This window comes from Apiospora aurea (assembly GCF_038362705.1).
Source record: "Apiospora aurea strain CBS 24483 chromosome Unknown utg000006l_segment0_segment0, whole genome shotgun sequence".
Taxonomy (NCBI): Eukaryota; Fungi; Ascomycota; class Sordariomycetes; order Amphisphaeriales; family Apiosporaceae; genus Apiospora; species Apiospora aurea.
Window position 1 is genome coordinate 2,944,102 of NW_027117393.1, and position 17,362 is coordinate 2,961,463.

The 17,362-nt window shown below is 53.6% G+C and overlaps 7 protein-coding genes across 7 annotated transcripts; 4 read left to right on the plus strand and 3 right to left on the minus strand.

Annotated features, from left to right (window-relative positions):
* Positions 1 to 59: 59 nt before the first annotated feature.
* Positions 60 to 1,925, plus strand: PG986_009480 (rna-binding rsd1; the record flags this gene model as incomplete). The annotated part of the gene is made up of 4 exons (XM_066845702.1): positions 60 to 721; positions 783 to 1,088; positions 1,142 to 1,609; positions 1,667 to 1,925. 4 exons carry the CDS (start codon positions 60 to 62, stop codon positions 1,923 to 1,925), a joined length of 1,695 nt encoding a protein of 564 aa, XP_066698100.1.
* A 2,157-nt stretch (positions 1,926 to 4,082) lies between these two features.
* PG986_009481 (uncharacterized protein) lies at positions 4,083 to 4,451 on the minus strand (the record flags this gene model as incomplete). The annotated part of the gene is made up of 1 exon (XM_066845703.1): positions 4,083 to 4,451. The coding sequence occupies one exon, from the start codon at positions 4,449 to 4,451 to the stop codon at positions 4,083 to 4,085; it is 369 nt and encodes a 122-aa protein (XP_066698101.1).
* Positions 4,452 to 5,032: 581 nt separating this feature from the next.
* Positions 5,033 to 5,581, plus strand: PG986_009482 (uncharacterized protein; the record flags this gene model as incomplete). Its single annotated transcript, XM_066845704.1, has 2 exons — positions 5,033 to 5,355; positions 5,548 to 5,581. 2 exons carry the CDS (start codon positions 5,033 to 5,035, stop codon positions 5,579 to 5,581), a joined length of 357 nt encoding a protein of 118 aa, XP_066698102.1.
* Positions 5,582 to 6,371: 790 nt separating this feature from the next.
* On the plus strand, positions 6,372 to 8,743 carry PG986_009483 (uncharacterized protein; the record flags this gene model as incomplete). The annotated part of the gene is made up of 4 exons (XM_066845705.1): positions 6,372 to 6,755; positions 6,815 to 7,225; positions 7,282 to 8,203; positions 8,271 to 8,743. 4 exons carry the CDS (start codon positions 6,372 to 6,374, stop codon positions 8,741 to 8,743), a joined length of 2,190 nt encoding a protein of 729 aa, XP_066698103.1.
* Positions 8,744 to 10,936: 2,193 nt separating this feature from the next.
* On the plus strand, positions 10,937 to 12,035 carry PG986_009484 (uncharacterized protein; the record flags this gene model as incomplete). The annotated part of the gene is made up of 2 exons (XM_066845706.1): positions 10,937 to 11,713; positions 11,958 to 12,035. 2 exons carry the CDS (start codon positions 10,937 to 10,939, stop codon positions 12,033 to 12,035), a joined length of 855 nt encoding a protein of 284 aa, XP_066698104.1.
* A 128-nt stretch (positions 12,036 to 12,163) lies between these two features.
* On the minus strand, positions 12,164 to 13,198 carry PG986_009485 (uncharacterized protein; the record flags this gene model as incomplete). Its single annotated transcript, XM_066845707.1, has 1 exon — positions 12,164 to 13,198. One exon carries the CDS (start codon positions 13,196 to 13,198, stop codon positions 12,164 to 12,166), a length of 1,035 nt encoding a protein of 344 aa, XP_066698105.1.
* A 1,529-nt stretch (positions 13,199 to 14,727) lies between these two features.
* PG986_009486 (uncharacterized protein) lies at positions 14,728 to 16,907 on the minus strand (the record flags this gene model as incomplete). The annotated part of the gene is made up of 2 exons (XM_066845708.1): positions 14,728 to 15,455; positions 15,506 to 16,907. 2 exons carry the CDS (start codon positions 16,905 to 16,907, stop codon positions 14,728 to 14,730), a joined length of 2,130 nt encoding a protein of 709 aa, XP_066698106.1.
* Between the last annotated feature and the right edge of the window lie 455 nt (positions 16,908 to 17,362).

The following is a 17,362-nucleotide window of genomic DNA, read 5'->3' on the forward strand; positions in this document are numbered from 1 at the left end:
AAACTGAATCCTGTTACATCAAACTTGCAGTGAGATTAGACACACACACACACTCGAAGATGGCCACTCTCGATGTTGAGGCGTTGCTTGATGCAACTGCCACCAACAAAAATGATGAGCAGGATACCAAGATGACCGAAGCCGACGAGAGACCTAGATCCCAGCACAGCGATCGCCGCGACCGAGACCGCGGCAGTGGCAGAGCAGGCAGCAGAGACCGCGATTACGATCGTAAGAGACGTGATCGCAGCGGTGACCGCAGCCGCCGAGACCGCGACGACAAAGACAGAGAAGCTACGCCGCGTAGCGATGCAGGTAGCCACAAGAGTAGGCGTAGAAGCCGGAGCCGTGATGATGGCCGACACTCACGACGTCACAGAGGAGGAGATGGCGACTACTACCGCGGTGGCCGCGGCGGCGGCCGTGACCGCTCCCGCTCCCGCTCTCCCTACCGCCACTACCGCCCCAGAGACGACCACCGTCGCGATCGCGACAGCTATCACCGAGGCGGCAGGGATGACGATCGTCACCGTAGCGGACGTACTCCCAAGCGAGATGGCACTCCCCAGCTAACTGAGGATGAGCGTGACCGCAGGACCGTCTTCGTCCAGCAGCTAGCTGCCCGTCTCCGTACGAGAGAGCTCAAGGAATTCTTCGAGAAGGTTGGCCCCGTCAACGAGGCACAGATCGTCAAGGATCGTATTAGCGGCAGATCCAAGGGGTACGCAGAACCTATCCCGCTTTCTTTTACCGCAGACACTATTGCTAACAATTTCGCGCAGAGTCGGTTACGTTGAATTCAAGGCCGAAGATTCCGTCACTGCTGCTCTTCAACTCACAGGTCAGAAACTGCTAGGTATCCCGGTCATTGTCCAACTCACCGAAGCCGAGAAGAACCGCCAAGTACGCACCACTGACAGCTCGGGCAACACCAACTCGATTCCCTTCCACCGGTTGTATGTCGGCAACATCCATTTCAGCATTACGGAACAAGATTTGCAGAACGTTTTCGAGCCTTTCGGCGAGCTCGAGTTTGTCCAGCTTCAGAAGGACGATAACGGACGCAGTCGAGGTTATGGATTTGTACAGTAAGTTGTCTCCATTCATTGTTAACCTCATTCAGTTAATAACCGAGATACAGGTTCCGCGAAGCAGACCAAGCGCGAGAGGCGCTTGAGAAAATGAATGGGTTTGATCTTGCCGGTCGCCCGATCCGTGTCGGTCTTGGAAACGATAAGTTTACCCCCGAGTCAACTGCCAATCTTCTGCAGAGATTCCAGGGTCAGAACCAACCATTCCAGGGTTCCGCATTCTCCGGTGCTGGTGGACGAGGTTCCCAAGCGGCCGGCTTCGACCGAGCTGGAGCTCGAGACAACGACAAGGCCACCGGTGCCAGCGCTCTGGACGACACCGATGTCGGTGGCGTCAACTTTAATAACTACAGCCGTGACGCCTTAATGCGTAAGCTTGCCAGAACCGATGAAGCTCCTAACGGTGGTCGCGATGAGAGACAGATTCTGAAGCCCAAGACGGAGACCAAGCCTTTACCCGTCAACGTCAATATGGCGAGCCGTTGTGTTGTTTTACACAATATGTTTGATCCTACTGAGTAAGTTACTTCCCGACGTTGGTCCCTCAGCCGTACATTTGCTAACCCTGTCTCCAGGGAAGAAGGTGAAGCTTGGGTCAAGGAACTTGAGGATGACGTTCGACAGGAAGCCACGGATAAATATGGCAATGTTGTCCATATTTCGTTAGATCCCAACTCCCAGGGCGACATCTACCTGAAGTTCGACAAGGTTCAAGGCGGCGAGAACGCAATCAAGGGTTTGAACGGCCGGTACTTTGGCGGACGCATGATCAGCGCCGCACCTGTTGTGGATGCCGTCTACAGCAGTTTGTTCTCACGCACCAAGGCTATCTGAAATACTAATACTGTGGCCTGACAACACTTCCTCTAGGATCCTTCGATGGTAAGTTAGATAATACAGGCAATCTCATACTTCAAATCTTCAGTGACTTGAGGCTAACCGTGCCCTCAGATTCACCTCAGCAACAACCCACTTGCACGAGAAGCAACCGAGAAGTCATCTTCAGCGTATTCTTCTTGGCTGACAGCGAATTGAGCTCACGTATTCATGGTTCGGCGTTCGACTGGTTTTGTCCCTATTTCCCACGGATGACATGGCCGTGGGTCTTCACACTGATTTCGACAGCAGAAATAATAAAACAACGCACCTTCGCGGCCCTGGTTGCAGTACTGTGCTCGAGCTTACGCCCATCCCCTGCATTCCAGGCTTATGCCGATCGAGACCTAACAGCTTGGCGCCGTCCAGGATCGCTTAGTAGTAGATTTAGCTTGCAATATTTTCCACCTTCAACTGTATCTTCAAGTCCCAGTGAACCAACCGCGTATTCCAACCACAGCCAGGGGCTGGTGGCAATGGCCGTATGAGGTTCAGGAGCTCAAGACCTTGCGCTGTCTTCCATGTGAAGTATGTGGCTAATCTACCTCGCAGGATCATTACTGCAATGAATATATGTTTCGGTCCTCCACGGCTGTGATACAAGAGGCGAGCTTGGCGTCTCTTTATTTGTTTTGTCGCCCCTGGGTACACTCGGTGTGGGGAAGCATTAATCGTTTGTCGTCTTGGAACCAAACCCCACGGTCAACTCGACAGATGTCATAAGCCTTTGACACATCTCTCGAATCTGTCAGGCTTGAACCCATCTGCCCTTTTTGCCGCATGAGTCAGCCCGCATCTGGCCCCTACATTGCCATCAACGCCTCCATCGTTCCCGGGGTAGTGGAGCCACCACGCCGGCGTCTAAATCTAAAGCACGTTCGTTCCAGAGCCGCCTTTGCGCCAAAAGTATAGCAATACCTTCCTAAGACTAGTCGTATCCTCGGGGCCCTGCTTGCTTGGTACAGTACGTTCTCTGACGTTCCGGTGAGGTTGGCCTTCACGGTCTGACTACCACAATAGCGTCATAGTCATGATGCCTCCAGCAACCTCTGATGGAAGTTACCGCCTCCTTTAGGACTACATAAATACTTGATATACTGCTAAGGACGGTCGCTGTATGCTCTAAGGAGTGCTGTACGACTTTCCATCGAAACCAGAAGCGGACTTCCCAAACATTCGATCTCCACGATCTTACTGCGTTAAGCCATCTAACAAGTGATTCCAGACTCGGATTACTTGACTAGAGACGTTGGTGTCTATTGTCGAGCGTTTGCTTGCTCTCATTTACACAGTGTCAAGGTCAACTGTCTTCTCCTACCACAGTCCCAGAGGAACACTCAAAGAAGCCTATTCCCTCAGGCGGCCCTTTATGCTTCATCTGCTTCAAAGGCCATCAATATAGGTATCGGTCCTTCTGTTTCGTCACCCCGGTAGCAGTTTGAAGTTATCCGAAGGGGAAGCACAGTCATCCCTGGGAACCCATTAATGGAACAGGAAGGAAAGTAGTATCACATGTAAGGTAGCTGCTGGATCTGTAGCTATTTATATATATTTCAAACCACCCCTTTCCTTTCAGTCTATATAGTCCCCCATCCTGATGTTACTTTTTGTTGCTCTTCATTTTCGATTCAAGAAATACTTTGTCGTCAGAAGCGGCCCTGCCTTCAGGGTGCTGATGCGAGTCATCACCCAGGCGTATGGCTTCACTTGTGTTCTTCTCTCATGGGTGTCATCGTCTACTTGTCAAAGAGGCATCGTGCTTGCACTGTTGTGTGGCTGGGCGGGAGCCGGTCTTGGTTTGAAGTACACGATGCGTCTTCTTTCTTCAGATTCGATGCTTGGTGGGCAGGATTCGCGTTCTGTGATGGTTAGTAACCTTTCATCTATATAGTTGGCGGGAAATGACTAACCTCTTGAAGCAGATTAAACAGGAGAGGGGGCCAGCATCTGGGCTCGATTGCTTTGAATGTAAACGAACCCTGTCAAAAGACGGCATCCATGCCCATGAAAACAGAGATCCAGCTATGGAGATCTGTTGGTAGTCTTGGCTTCGTGGTGCCTTTCAGGAGTATAATGATCAGCAGCCAAGTTCAATACACCAAGGTGTCCCCCTTATCAGCTCTTGGTGTGTTGTGTTGGTTGAGATGTATGCCCAGCGGCCTTGGGTCTCGATAGGGGGGGGGCTCTCTTTGCTTCGAAAGGGGTTTGTTGAATCTGTGTGAGCAAGTCGGCGCCACCGTTGCCGCCGAGTTGAGGTTTCCCAAAGAGCACAAGCTCTTGGGAGTTCGCAGATAAAGGCTTGTCGTCGATGGAATCGATTTGCTGCAGTGTGGCTCGGCCAGTGTGGGCGACGATGAGGTTGGGTGGCTCGCTTTGGTAAGCTCTTTCTTGTTTACTTTCCCCGGGATCGCAGCCTAAACTGCAAGCTCGCTTCCCCAAACACTTCAATGCCCACGACACCACGCTCACAACACCAAATTTCATCGTAAGTGCCTCCTTCACCAACGCAACCACCTCTTCCCCCTTCACGTTCGTCGTCCTGTCCTGTTCATTATCGACTGCACTGCTAACACTCACACCCAGCTACAGTAACAACAACAACAACAACAACACCAACACCAACACCAACGTAAGTGACTGATTCCCATGCGTCATCCTCTTTCGGGCCGGCATGGCTGAAGGGGACGGCGAGCAAACTCGTCAACGCCACCCTCCGTTTCCCTGCATTCTCGTCACCATTCCTTTCACTCGAGGCGAGTGCGTCGTTTTGTACACCGTCACCCCTTTCGTCCCGAGACAAGGCGAGCGGCACCGCAAACTACGCCGGGCCCCTTCGAACCCAAACACATCTCAACATAATAAACGCTCTGGAACAGCACGAGGTGAACGCTTTCATGGCGGCGTTGCTGTGTTCTCGAGTTGTATGGACTCTCGACTATACAACTCGAGTATACGAAATCGCTCTGACCCACATCCGTGCACCGTATACTCGTTCCCACCTGCTCCATATTTCGCATCTATGATGACTATCAGGTTCTTTTGCTAAGTTTTGAAATGACAGCATCATGAAGGTGCCACAAGAACACCTCCCCGAGCCGGTCTACGACCGCCTGGGAATGTGGCCGCTGCCCCCGCCGGCCTCGCCCCCTGCCTCGCCCTCGCCTCCGGCCCCTTCGTCGCCATCGTCGGGGCTGGGGGTGGGGTTCAGCGACGACCCCGGCTACCAGGCCGACGAGGAGGATGGCGGGTCGGAGGGGATCCAGGGCTCTTTCCCGGCGGTCCGGCTCGGGGAGATGGCCAGAGGGCTGCCTCAGATCACCACCCACGTCTCGCCCCGGCCCCCAAGCCAACGGGGCGAGTACGGGGTGGTGGTGGAGGAACCACGAAGGTACGTTCCAACATGTTTCTTACTGCGGTCTATGAGTCTTCTTGGCGGGTGTGGAATTCAGTCTCGTATCATTGCTTTTGAACGTGATGCTGCGTCAGCAAGCTGCTCAGGGGAGTCTGAGGGCATGGTTGAACACAGTTCCATGGCTTGTTTGACGCGTACGTGAGCTCCTGGGCGTCTACAATGGCCCAGCTCGATTGTTGTCCAAGACGCAACGACCCCTTGACGAATCAATACGCGTGTCTGGAGCCTCCAGGTCTGGTCAACAGCTTATGAATACCACGACACCTCATATCCAGTGGCTGTTGGCAATCCAGGTAGTTTGATTGTTCATTCAGGACCATTACCCAGTTTCATTGCATTCAATCACCTTGCATTCAACCACCTTGCATTCACCATCCCACAATCCATATATTCACTTGAGCTCCTCCTCCTCCTCCCCGTAGCATAAAACCACCCCCGTCTTCCCAACCGACTTCCATCTCTCACCATCTCCACCACTCCCGCAACAACAATCCCCCCAAACACGTACACATTGCTGTTACTGGGTTCTAGTAACTGATTATCTTGGTTTATTATCCCTTCGATTGTTCCCCAGTCAGCTCCATTTGACTTCCTTCGGTGACCATCAATCTGCTATTTTGGTCACCTTGCATTGGATGCCGATTCCCTCTTACCACCACTTCGTTTCGAGGTTCATTCGCAACCCTTCATCTTTCCCCCATCCTTCGCAGTAACTTGCAAAATTACAGGTCCTCCCACAACCTGACATTTTTGCATCTTACTTCGGTCTTCGCGTTCTTACCACTTCTATCCCACTTCTCTTTTCTTTTCTTCTTTCGAGCAGTGCCTATCCTTCCGAGGATTCTTTCTGCTTGCCATCATTTTGGTTCACCTGGGACAGAGACATTTCGGGTGGTCCTTGACTAGACATTGTCATTCCCGTCCGGCTTCCACACGCGCTTCACTTTTCCTCAACCGCCAGAAGACTCACATCGCCACTTCATAGAATCAACATGGCTAACTCGCAGACTTCCAGTGACGAGTCGGGAGGTGGCGCTCCTCTGCATTCACCCCAGTCGTCCAACAACCGTCACATGAGCAGCTCCAAGTCGGATTCGCCTTCGGACGATGAGCTCGCCTTGGTTCGCGCAAGCACCCAGTTCGGCAAGCAGAGCGGCGACATGTCTGGTCCGCAAGGTCCCAACCCTTTCGTCGGCACTGGTCCCAGCAACTTTGGCCAGCAGCATGGTGCATTTGGCAACCAGATTCCGCGACCCGGAACTGTCATGCCGCGTCCGCAGCACTACTCTCAGAACGGTAACTTCCTGGGCTCTCCTCCTGTCCAAGGACCTCGTCGAAATGCTCCTGGCCCTGGTGGCTACCCCCGACAGGCAATTGTAAGTACCCCCTCACCCGCACCTCACATCATAATTACTCACCACCTTTTACTTCTTAGCCTTTCCAGGAATGCGCCGACATGCAAGATCGGCTTGTCACTATTCAGCAGTACATCCGCATCTCTCCCGGCATTTCTTCCGATCTGGCCAACAACATTCAGAATCAGCTTATCACCGTCGGTCAAGAGTTGAATGCCTTCTTCCATAATGTCTCCCGCGAATATCAGAAAGCTCAATACCAAGCCGGCGAGCTTCGTGTTCACTTGGGCCGCCTCCAGCAAGAGCTTCTGGCACGCAAGAAGCAGGTTGAGGAATTCAAGGAGGCATATGCCAATATGTCCAAGGACCACGAGGGTCTCGTGGAAAAGAACCGTGAGCTGGCGGGTCGCCTAGGCGATGCCCAAGCTCAAATCGCACGATTGCAGTCCACGCTGCAGGGACAAGACATGAAGCACATGTCACAGGTCCAGGTAAGCCTTCCCTTTTCTTCCTTTTGAGTCGTAGGTACTGACGTGAAGCGACCCAGAATCTCGAGAATGAGATCAAGGCATTCCGCATGTCGGGCGAGAATAACATGCAACTGGTCAAAGTCGCAGATTCCGACAACAAACCGCGGCGCAGCTCTAGCCTCAACCCGAATGCCCCTGCTTTTGGCCCACGAGCAAGTGATGACCAGACTAACAAGGGCAAGGGCAAAATGCCAGTGGCTGACTTCACCGCCTCGAGCACCAGCACCGTCGTCCCATTCAATCGTAATGTTGGCCCCGGAAACGCCACTGAGCGTCCTCTGACTCCGTTGGCTAAGAAGCCCAACTTTGGACGTCAGATGCCCCCTCAAGATGCCCGTGCTTACGGAACGGGATATCGTTCGGTTATGCCAGAGAAGCAGTTGGCACGCAACCGCCGAGACAACTCATTCTCGGCATCTACCTCGGGACAGTCTGCCTTCATGAGCAATCAGTCCTCGTACGATTCTGGAGCACAGCACAACCAGGCCATGTCTATCTCTAACGTCCTCACACCCTACAAAGGCGGCCTTGGTGACTCGACTGGTGATGATAGCCAACTCCCTCGTCATAAGATCGATTGGGAGCCCGAGGACATCCAGCTGGGATTTGGTCGTATATATGAGATGATGGAGGGTCTGGTTGCCACTCAGCACTGTACCCCTCCGTACCACGACCTTGACAGAATGCTGCACACCAGTCATCCCGACACATGGAACTACATCTTGGCCATGGGCTTGCCTAACCCAGTGCAAAGTGCTACTCACATGTCGCATCTCCTGGGTGATCAGGCTTGTCGCCACTTTGTTATCAAGCGGGTCATCGTGGATTACCTCTACAACAGCATGGTTGTCCCTGAAGTTTTCCGTGGGTTTAGTGACGAGATGGACGGTCATCTGGATGCTCTGCAAGTGAAGATGCGCCACAAGTACCCCGGCAATGGTAAGTTATCCCACAATCATGATGCTCCCTTCTTATGACTGAACGCAGCTAACTCCCATCGTCACAGCAAACGGCGGCCGCCCTCAGGGCACTCAACGACAGCGTCTGATCGAGGACCATGCGAAGTTGATCAAGCACATCATTTACTCGCCAGAGGGTAATGACTTCCGCGACCGGTCTGTTACCAAGCATGTCAACATCTTGTCCACGATCCTGCGCCCGATGCGCAACTGCACCACGGATGACCAGGCAGCGCAGAAGGCTCTTCGTATTGTCATCAACAATGCCTGGACCGTCACGTGCAAGCTCTGGACCTCGTGCATGACGGCCCATTTCTTCTTCCCTGAGACTGGATCCAAGTTCTCTAATGGTCAGATGCGCCCGATGAACCATCTGGAGATTCCGCCTGAGCAACTCCAATACAGTCAGTGGCGCGTCATGCTTGTCGTGAGCCCAACTCTCAGCTTGCGCGACGACCGCAACCCTGAGTCTTTGCGGACGCACGAGCTGATGAAGGCGGACGTCTTGGTCATGAAATGATCGACTGTCTTCATGGCAACCATATCCTTTTGGATTGGGAAATTGCGTGTGGTTAGGATGGCAATCACGCTTACTCTTACTGTTGGAGTATTACACATGGGTTTCTGTTTTTTTTCTTCTTTTTCCTAAGGGGTATTATTTCATGCGAAAGGCTTCTTCTTCCGACCCCTCCAAATTCTTTACGAGGGATGATATGAGGGAGGGAAGCACTGTCGCAGCTGCGCGCGACACATTGATATCTGGCACAATACCTCAACAGGCTATATATGCGGTTGTCGCGTGCAACAGAAAGAAGGAAATGGACCTTTTCCGTTGAGGATATGGAAGGGAGGCGAGTAACAGAGTTCGAGAGAGAATCGTCCCGATGCTTGGGAAGCGACACCGACTTTGTCAGTCTGCTATCTCAACCCCTCGAAGTCACTCGGTTTAGGGTGTTCCAGGGTTTTCAGCCTTTCTCTCAAGTTCTCAACCTTCCGATGTTTTCCAGTCTCTTCGCGCTTGGGTTAAGGGAACTGTTTTCACGACTCAAAAGGTATAGAGGTACAAACCCAACACCTTGAAAAAAGCACGAAATGGATGGATGGAAAAAAGAAAAGGAAAAGATTTACTAGATGGGGACTGTCTGGCATGGCAGATATCCGTCTTCTCTTCTTCAACGCATGTCGTTGACCCAGCGAGAGAATGGGACGGAATTTCTAGGAGTCTGACGCATTCGAGTGGGCTGACGATTGCACTCTGCGGCCTCAAGCGTTGATTTCTATTTCATGGCGGAGGATGGAATGATGATTGCATTATTTACATGGTTGCTCTTCTTTCTGCTGGCGAGCGAAACCAGGCACATGATGATCTTGTGCTGGAACGACACACCGAGTACGCTGCTCCGAGGCTTGGCACTTGCTCCTCTTCTCAGGAGGGGGTGCGCGTCTCGTCTTTTCTCTGCGGTTTTCTTCTTCGTTACTCGAGTTGTTCTTGACTAAGAAGTTTTTGCAGCTTACACGATAGTCTCTCGCACCGTACATTGAGCATGAGCGAGAGAGGGCAATAGATACGAGGGCAATGGTCAATAAAAACTCATGAGATATGGTAATTTCTTTTGGGAATTGACTGCATTGTGAATGTTAGGTGATTCTGAGTAGAGGGGGAGTAGTCTGCTTCCCTTTAGCGAAACTACTCTCGTCTTCTTCTATGCCCTTGATGTTTGCCTCGTTCGGATTGACCATTTGGTTATCTCCTGCGTCCATGCTTACAACTTAGGGTCGCACACGATTTTTATGCTTTGTCCTCATGGGTTGCAGGCGACGGTAACGATCTGTGCGACGAGAGATGGTGTGATGTCTACGCCTTGCTCACTTCGGGGATAGGATATGTAGTTGGTCGACCGAAATTCTCACCACATCACGACTATATGGGAGAGAGAGGAGGGGAAACTCGGCTTGGTAGTGCTGCTGCTGACTGGAAAACTCGAAGCGCGTGCAACACAACTTGTTGTCTCTTTTCTTCCTTTCTCACGTTTGCCGCCATTTGTAAGCGCGGCAGTTTGCTTTGCTCTGCGTTCTTGTATGCAGTCTTGATTGAATGGATTGATCGAGATTGCCAACCAAACCAAACCATGCCCCCAGTACGTGTGCCACTTGAATAATACAACCACCCATGTCAGAGTATCACCAACCAACGTCCATGCCTGATTGGGCACCGTCGAGGTGGCATCCAAGTCGGGCGGCCCCCAACGGCCGTATCGGGGCAGTCCGATGCGATCAAAGACCCCCCCGGTTCAAGCACGACGCAAAGATAGCCCTTGCCTCGCTCCGGGGGTGTCATATTTATTGGCCCGATGTGTATGTATGTATATGTGCGCAACGAACGAACGAATGAAGGACAGACACTGCTTGCTTGCCTGGTTGCCTGGCTGTCTTAGCTTACAGTAGTGCAGAGAGAAGGCCGCGCAAGACAACAAGAGAGAGAAAGACTTAATTGCTCCCAGATCCCCTCCTCCCCCGCCAGGTGCGACGTAGTAGGACTTCTTCTGATGTGGTGTTCATCGAAAAGCCCCCAAGCCCCGTCGTCATCGTCGTCAGCACCCTTATTCACAGCGTCTGCCAAGTTTCCATATGGACTTTTCAACCACGAGGGAAACGGATTCCGTCATTCCGTATAACTACTGCCGCTCTAGCCGTAGCCATAGAATGAGATGAGATGAGCACCTACGCTCCGAGCTACTACCTATCACCACTGCAATCACCGCCCCAGGAGCCGTCTTTGTACCAGCAACAGCAGCAGCAGAGCCAGTATCTCCATCCGTATCGGCAGCAACAACAAGAATATCAGCAAAACTACCAACAACCGCACCAGCACCATGAACGCCCCAAACCCCCACCCCTCCTGAGCGTCAAAGTCCTCTTCGAAAGCAGCGGCAACGCCGGCAGCGGCCGCCGCGTCAGCATCGGCTTCCGCAACACGCAGCAGGCAGAGCACTACGCCCAGTTCGTCCGCAGCAAGACGATCCACCACACGGAGCGCCTGTCCTGCAAAGTCCAAGGCCGGTACGCCAGCGTGCGGCTCCCGACGCGCGTGACCGAAGTCGTCGCCTGCCTGGCCGGCCCCGGAGCGGGCGCGAGCCGCGTGGGCGGCTTCTACTTCGTGTTCAACGACCCGATCCTGGCGCAGGAGTGGGTGGATTGCCTGCTGCTGTGGCGGCACGTGCCGGGGAGCAAGCGCAAGCTGTACGTGGAGCGGGACGTACGAGACGATGTGCTCTACGCTCGGCTGGGTATGGCTACGAGTACTGGGGGGCCGGTCGCCCTGATTGGGGGTGGTGTTGGTGGTGGTGGTGGCAACGATACCGAGTATCAGCAGTACCACGCCAATTTTACCAGCCCGGTCTCGCTGCTGGCGCCGTCCAAGACGACGACGGAGGAGGTGGTGACCATATATAGTGCCGAGGGGGAGGAGGTTGTCAGTCCTGGTTTAGAGGTAAGTCATGAAAAGGGGGTTTTGTTCTCGCTTTACCTTGCCAACAGAAAACGGAGACAACAAGTACTAATACCATGTTAGCCAATTTCTGGGAAGAATCGGCAGAATTCGTTTCTAGATGTTGTTCGACGTAGGATTGGCGGAATAGGGCGCTAGGTTGGAAACAAGTGTGTGCAGACAGGCCGATATCATTTGCTTTTATTTTGATGATACTGCCTGGAACGTTGCTAAAAAGCTTTACCAGCAAGAACGTTCTTGTGGTGATAACCCGTACAAGATATCGCTCTTCACCTTGACGGAGGGGGAATACGACGCTGAGTAAAATGAGAATAAAATAAATATTGGGTTTGCTTTCCACCTTTGCAGGCATCCAAGTCTAAGAAAGGAATTTGTACAGAGAAGGAGTCTAGTTTAATAATCACGAGAATGGAGTGGTGCCGCCCGGCGTTTTCATCTTCTTTTGGCCTCGGCAGTTCTCGTGTCTTTCCTATCGATTCGCTTATCCACGGCGCCCAGTACCACCTTGAGGAGCTTCTGGGATGTGAGCGTTCCTCTGGTGCCCGCCTGGAAATAGCACGTATCGACAATGTCGCGCACGCCCCTGCTTTCCAGGTCGTCGTCCAACGCCTTGAGGGCCTTGGCCGCTTCCACGTATTCGCCGACTTGGAAGAACTGGATGCCGATCTGGTAGCCGGGGGCGTCCAGCTCGTCGAGCTGTCTCGCGGCCCGGACGATGGGGTCTTCGGGGTCGTCGCCCGCCGCGCCGTCGGTGATGACGATGATGTTGAGCGGCTTCATGGCATAGACGTCTTCGGTCTCGGCGACCACCTTCTTGTAGCGGTGGAGGTAGGAGCTGAGGATCTGCCCCAGTCTTTGGCCGGTCGGCGTGCCTCCGCTGGGCCTTACGCACCTAAAGAGCTCCACGACGCGATCCGCGTTGGTGATACCGCGATAGCCGGTTCCGGCCTTGCCGCTCTCCTTATCGAGCAGCTCGCTGGACTTGTGGTTCAAGAAATAGACGTCGATACCGTCCGAGTCGTGCGCCACACAGGTAGGGACGATTTCCCTCAACACGCCCCGGACCTCGCCCCACGACTCTCCTGTCATGGACCCTGAGTCGTCGATGAGGAAGACGGTGTCGAAAGACGACAGGAAGGCGAACTCGTCATCTTTGGTAGAGATGTTGGCAGCTGATGGGGCCGGGTAAGCGCCTGTTCTTAAAGTGGTTTGATTGCGGGTAGAAGCACCTGAGGATGAGACATTCGTTTCCGTATACGCCGGCGGTGGGTCTGCCGCGGACGGTGTTGTTGAAGCCGGTTGTTGCTGTTGCTGTGGCTGGTTGGTGGATCTCCGGCTCATACTACGACTGATGGAGAAACTCGAGCCCTTGGAGCTCTGCGTCGAGACATCATCTTTGCTCGCGAACGGGTTCAGTCGTGACAGTGAGAAGCGGCTGCTGCGTTTGCTGGATATTGACGGATCCATTTTTGGGGGGGATCTTGTAGGTGTGGTGTAGGTATGTGGTCAGGCCTCTGCGATTGATCCCCTCCTAGAGACGAAGAGGCACGATTCAAGCCTGGGTTGCGTAGTTGGTGTAGTGCAGTCAAGACAGGTTGCTTTTATGTCTTGCGAAGACGGGAATGGCGCTCCTTTCCACGTGGCAAAGTGACGGTGGTGGCTATGCAACGCAGGAACAAAGGCCGCTTTCCGGGCACAGGGTGAAGTAGATATGAGTAGGTAATGTAACTTTTTTGTTTGTCTGCTTCCGCAAATATGTTTGGTTGATTTGTCGACAAGGTTTGGGTACCCAAGTAGAAACAGCACCCTTGGCGGCCTTGTTGTTTGCGACTTTCAAGTTGACTTTGGACGGGACGGGAATGCAATCAACAGAGAAGGAGGTGCCTCTGCCTCGAGAATGGTTGACGGTTGACTAGTCGCAGTTGGGATGATTTAATCTGTACCCATCAAGGGGATGGACGTTCACAGCACACTCTTATATTCAACATGATGATTATCAATCAAAGCAAATCGCGACATCAACATCTTCTTTCCACCTTGCCTTGACATGCATGCTCTGTTTGATTGGCCGATGTGGCAAGGCAGAACCAGCTCGCGACTTCGCCCATTGAAACCTTCCATGTGAGGCGCATATACAGCCCTTTGATGCCGATGCTGATACATGAATTGACCTCCAAGCCTCACCCGGCAAACTGCTCCGCCCCCAACGACTCTAACCAGTCATATGCCTTGACAATAGAATGCCATCTGTCAGTTAGGTTAGCAAGTGCGGCCCAGCGACATTCCCGACCAGCTACTACTATCAATTAAAATGTGGGGCTGCCAGGCACTGTTGGCTCAAGGCTCCTTTTGGCGTCGAGGCGCAGCCGCCTCGTTCTTGCCGCAGCAGCCCTTTATCTCTCGACCCCAAGGACAGTGCTTGAGACCAATTCCGAGACCAATTCCAACCTGAACAGGATCTGCCTATTAGAAAAGGGGGCATCGTTGTTGCATTTCCGCGTGATGCGCTCTGACTAACCTTCCGCTTTGCGAGCGAGCAGTAAATACACTACTCGTGAGATGAGATGGCTTAAGAAAACTGCCTCAAATGGGCGCAGTATACACCATCACATGAGGATATCGTGAGCATAAAAACACACCACGGCGGCGAAGCCTTTGGCCAAGCACCGCTAGGTAGATACACCGGGGACAAGGAACCACCTGCAGATTAGTTTGGTTTTATTCTGATTGCGCTGCCCCTGGTGATGCCTTTTAGGTCCGTCTAAAACCTACGACACGACACGAGGGCTTGCACTGCTCTGCTGCTCCTTTTGCTATCATCTCCCAGCCCCTGATTTGTTCAAGTAAGCGCGGCATCAATCGTCAAAAATCAACGCCTGCCCTGATGCCCCCCTTGTGAATATAACGCCTGGCTCGATGTGTAGCAGAATAATGTGACATAATACAAGACAACTAAACGTCGCCCATCCCCTTTCGCCCCTACCCTACCCTCAAAATTAGGTAGTCTGCTCTGGTTTTCGGGGTGCAGGGGTAGCCGCAGGGGTCGAGGCCAGGGCCGGGGCCGGGGCCGGGGCTGGAATCACTGCCTTATCTCCGGCATCTGAGCGGTCCATCCTGTTGTATGCCTCCTGAAGCGCCCTCTGCTCGCTTCTTTGTTGTTCTAGCACGTGCACCCAATCTCGAAGCTGGATATTCTTGCCTTTTGCCGAACTCTCTCGGAACTGGCCGAGATGGTGTGCGCTCCCCTGCGTCAGAGGGCCCTTGGCCGCACCTCGACTGCCACCTGCCGGCGCCCCCGACATCCCGCCCGCTCTAGGAGTGCTTGCGCCACTAGCCCCACCACCCCCGGTCATCCAAGAATATTTCTTCTTCTTGCCTCCCATAAATTGACTGAGGGTCGAGTTCACCGTGCTGCTGGTTGCTTCTGCTAGCTTCGAAGCCACCTTCTTGCTCTCCTTCTTCGTGAGCGGCTTAGAGTCAGCCACATCAGGTGCAACAGAGCCGGGCGTGCCGGGCGCCACTGATCCCGATCTTGAAGTGGTTCCGTCCTCCTTCTTCTCTTTGTCTGTCGCCGCGTCCATGCGTTTCTGGCGCTTTCGTAGACGTGCTTCTTCCGCATTACGGACAATTTTGCCAGAACCAACTACCGCGTCAACCAATGGGTTGGTCGGAGAGGCCTCAGACACGGGCGTGGGCAGGCCATTGCTCATCTCGTCCGCAGGTCCTAGATTGCCATTAGTGGGGGTATAAAACACAGCTTAATATATTCCTTACTTTTCTGCGCCTTAGTGCTGGGGCTGACTGCACTGTTCGCCTGAGTCAGGGGAGGCGAGAGAGCCGCATCGGCCCACTCGGGTGGGACCGCGCCGTGGGCGGTTTGCTGTCGTAGACAAGCAATGGAGTCGGCTTCGGCAAGAAGCTCACCCATGCGTTCCTTGGTGGCAAGAGATAGTAGCGCAATCTGATCAATCAAATAGGCGTCCTTGGGAATTATAGAGCCAACTGTCCGTACCAAGGTGCCACTGGGCGCTTTATCCGTTGTTACCTTCACTTCGGGCTTAGGTAGGTTGGCAGGTTGAGTAAATCGACCCAGAGGCATGTGTTCCTTTGTCGGCTTGGGATCCATGTTGAGCTCTAGGTTGTTGGCTTTGGCAATCGTCTCCAACCGATGGTGAAGCATTGCTGGGCTGACAAAACCCTCTTCCTTCCAGTCATGTAGTCGCGACAGAGCCAGGCGATGTGCCGCTCCATTCCATGCACGATCTGCAGCTTCTGCAGCAAGCTCTTCTTGTGTCCGCGCTTGTGATGGCTCCACAGGTTGGCTCGCAGGTCCAGCACCATAGAAGCTGCCTCTTCCACCCGGTGCAAAAGCACCAAACCCAGCTCGCGACTCGAAATCGTTCATGAATTGCTCCTCCTCGTCCAGATTGATACCCGTTCCCGCAAGCGTATCGTCCATATCGTATGCAAACGCCTTGGCCGGCGCTTGCTTAATGACTGGGGCTTGTCGCGCTGCATCGTTGGTGTATGGTGTCGCTGGAGGTGGGCCCATGGGGGTGGCAGCCGTGAAGGTAGCATTAGTATAAGAGGTCTGGGGGTTCTGCATCGCGCCCGGCGTAGACGGATGTTGTGCGGGAGGCGACATCGCAGCGGTCGGTGTCCCCACAGATCCTTGAGATACTGAAGTGTTTATGGGGTGGGTGTTGTTCGGTGTAGCGTGCGCTGGATGACTTGCGGCAAGACCGACAGGAGGTCGATTCGGGGTCTGTCCGCCAGGCTGACCTTGGTGATGAGGCGTCTGGTGCATAGGCGGCGGATGGGGAGCATGGCTCAGAGTGGGTGTCGACCGGCCGTTTGTCTGTGCATGCTGGTTGTAACTCGCTTGTGCACCGTAATGAGGCGAGTTATGCGCAGGAAGGGATGGTGACGGCAGACCGTTGGGAGTTGATGAGCCTGGCGTGGGTATCACAGCTCCAGGACTCCCACCTGGAAAGCTTTGAGAAAATTGCGAGGCCGTAGTTGGCGACATGCGCGAGGGAGGCGGTTTTGGTAGATTCGGATACGACACCTGTTGGTTAGGTATCGTAGGCGAAGGTGAATGGTGCACCTGCGCCTGGGCCTGCTGTTGTGGAGGGAAAGCCCTTGGGGCAGTTGCCGATGGTTGCGGCTGCGACATGATGGCTGGAAATATCGAACTCGGCGTGGCCAGAAGGTGTGAATATATGTGAGGATATGTAAACGATTATGTGGTTGTTAATGCGAAGCTTTGTCGGTTCAAGACGGAAGGAAGGTTCGCGGCTCCAATTCTTAAGACCGGAACAGATAATCCACCTCAGAAAAGCACCTTGGGCACCGTCTGCTGCCGCCAGAGCTCTTCATCACACGCGGAAAGCAGATGCGCAGGCAAAGCCTGTCACCACAGAGATCCCGTGAACACCCCCATCCGACGATTGCGCACCGTCGAGCTGGCCCTTCCCAAATCAAGTGCAGCGGCAAGCAGGTATATATCCGGATGCGATTTCGACGCGACAGCCGGCGCTCGTGGTAATGGTGGTTGGTCGCAGGAATCGGCGAGGTTGGCAACAGTTTGAGGTGAGGAGGAATATTCGCGGAAAGGTCCCCCCAAGTCGC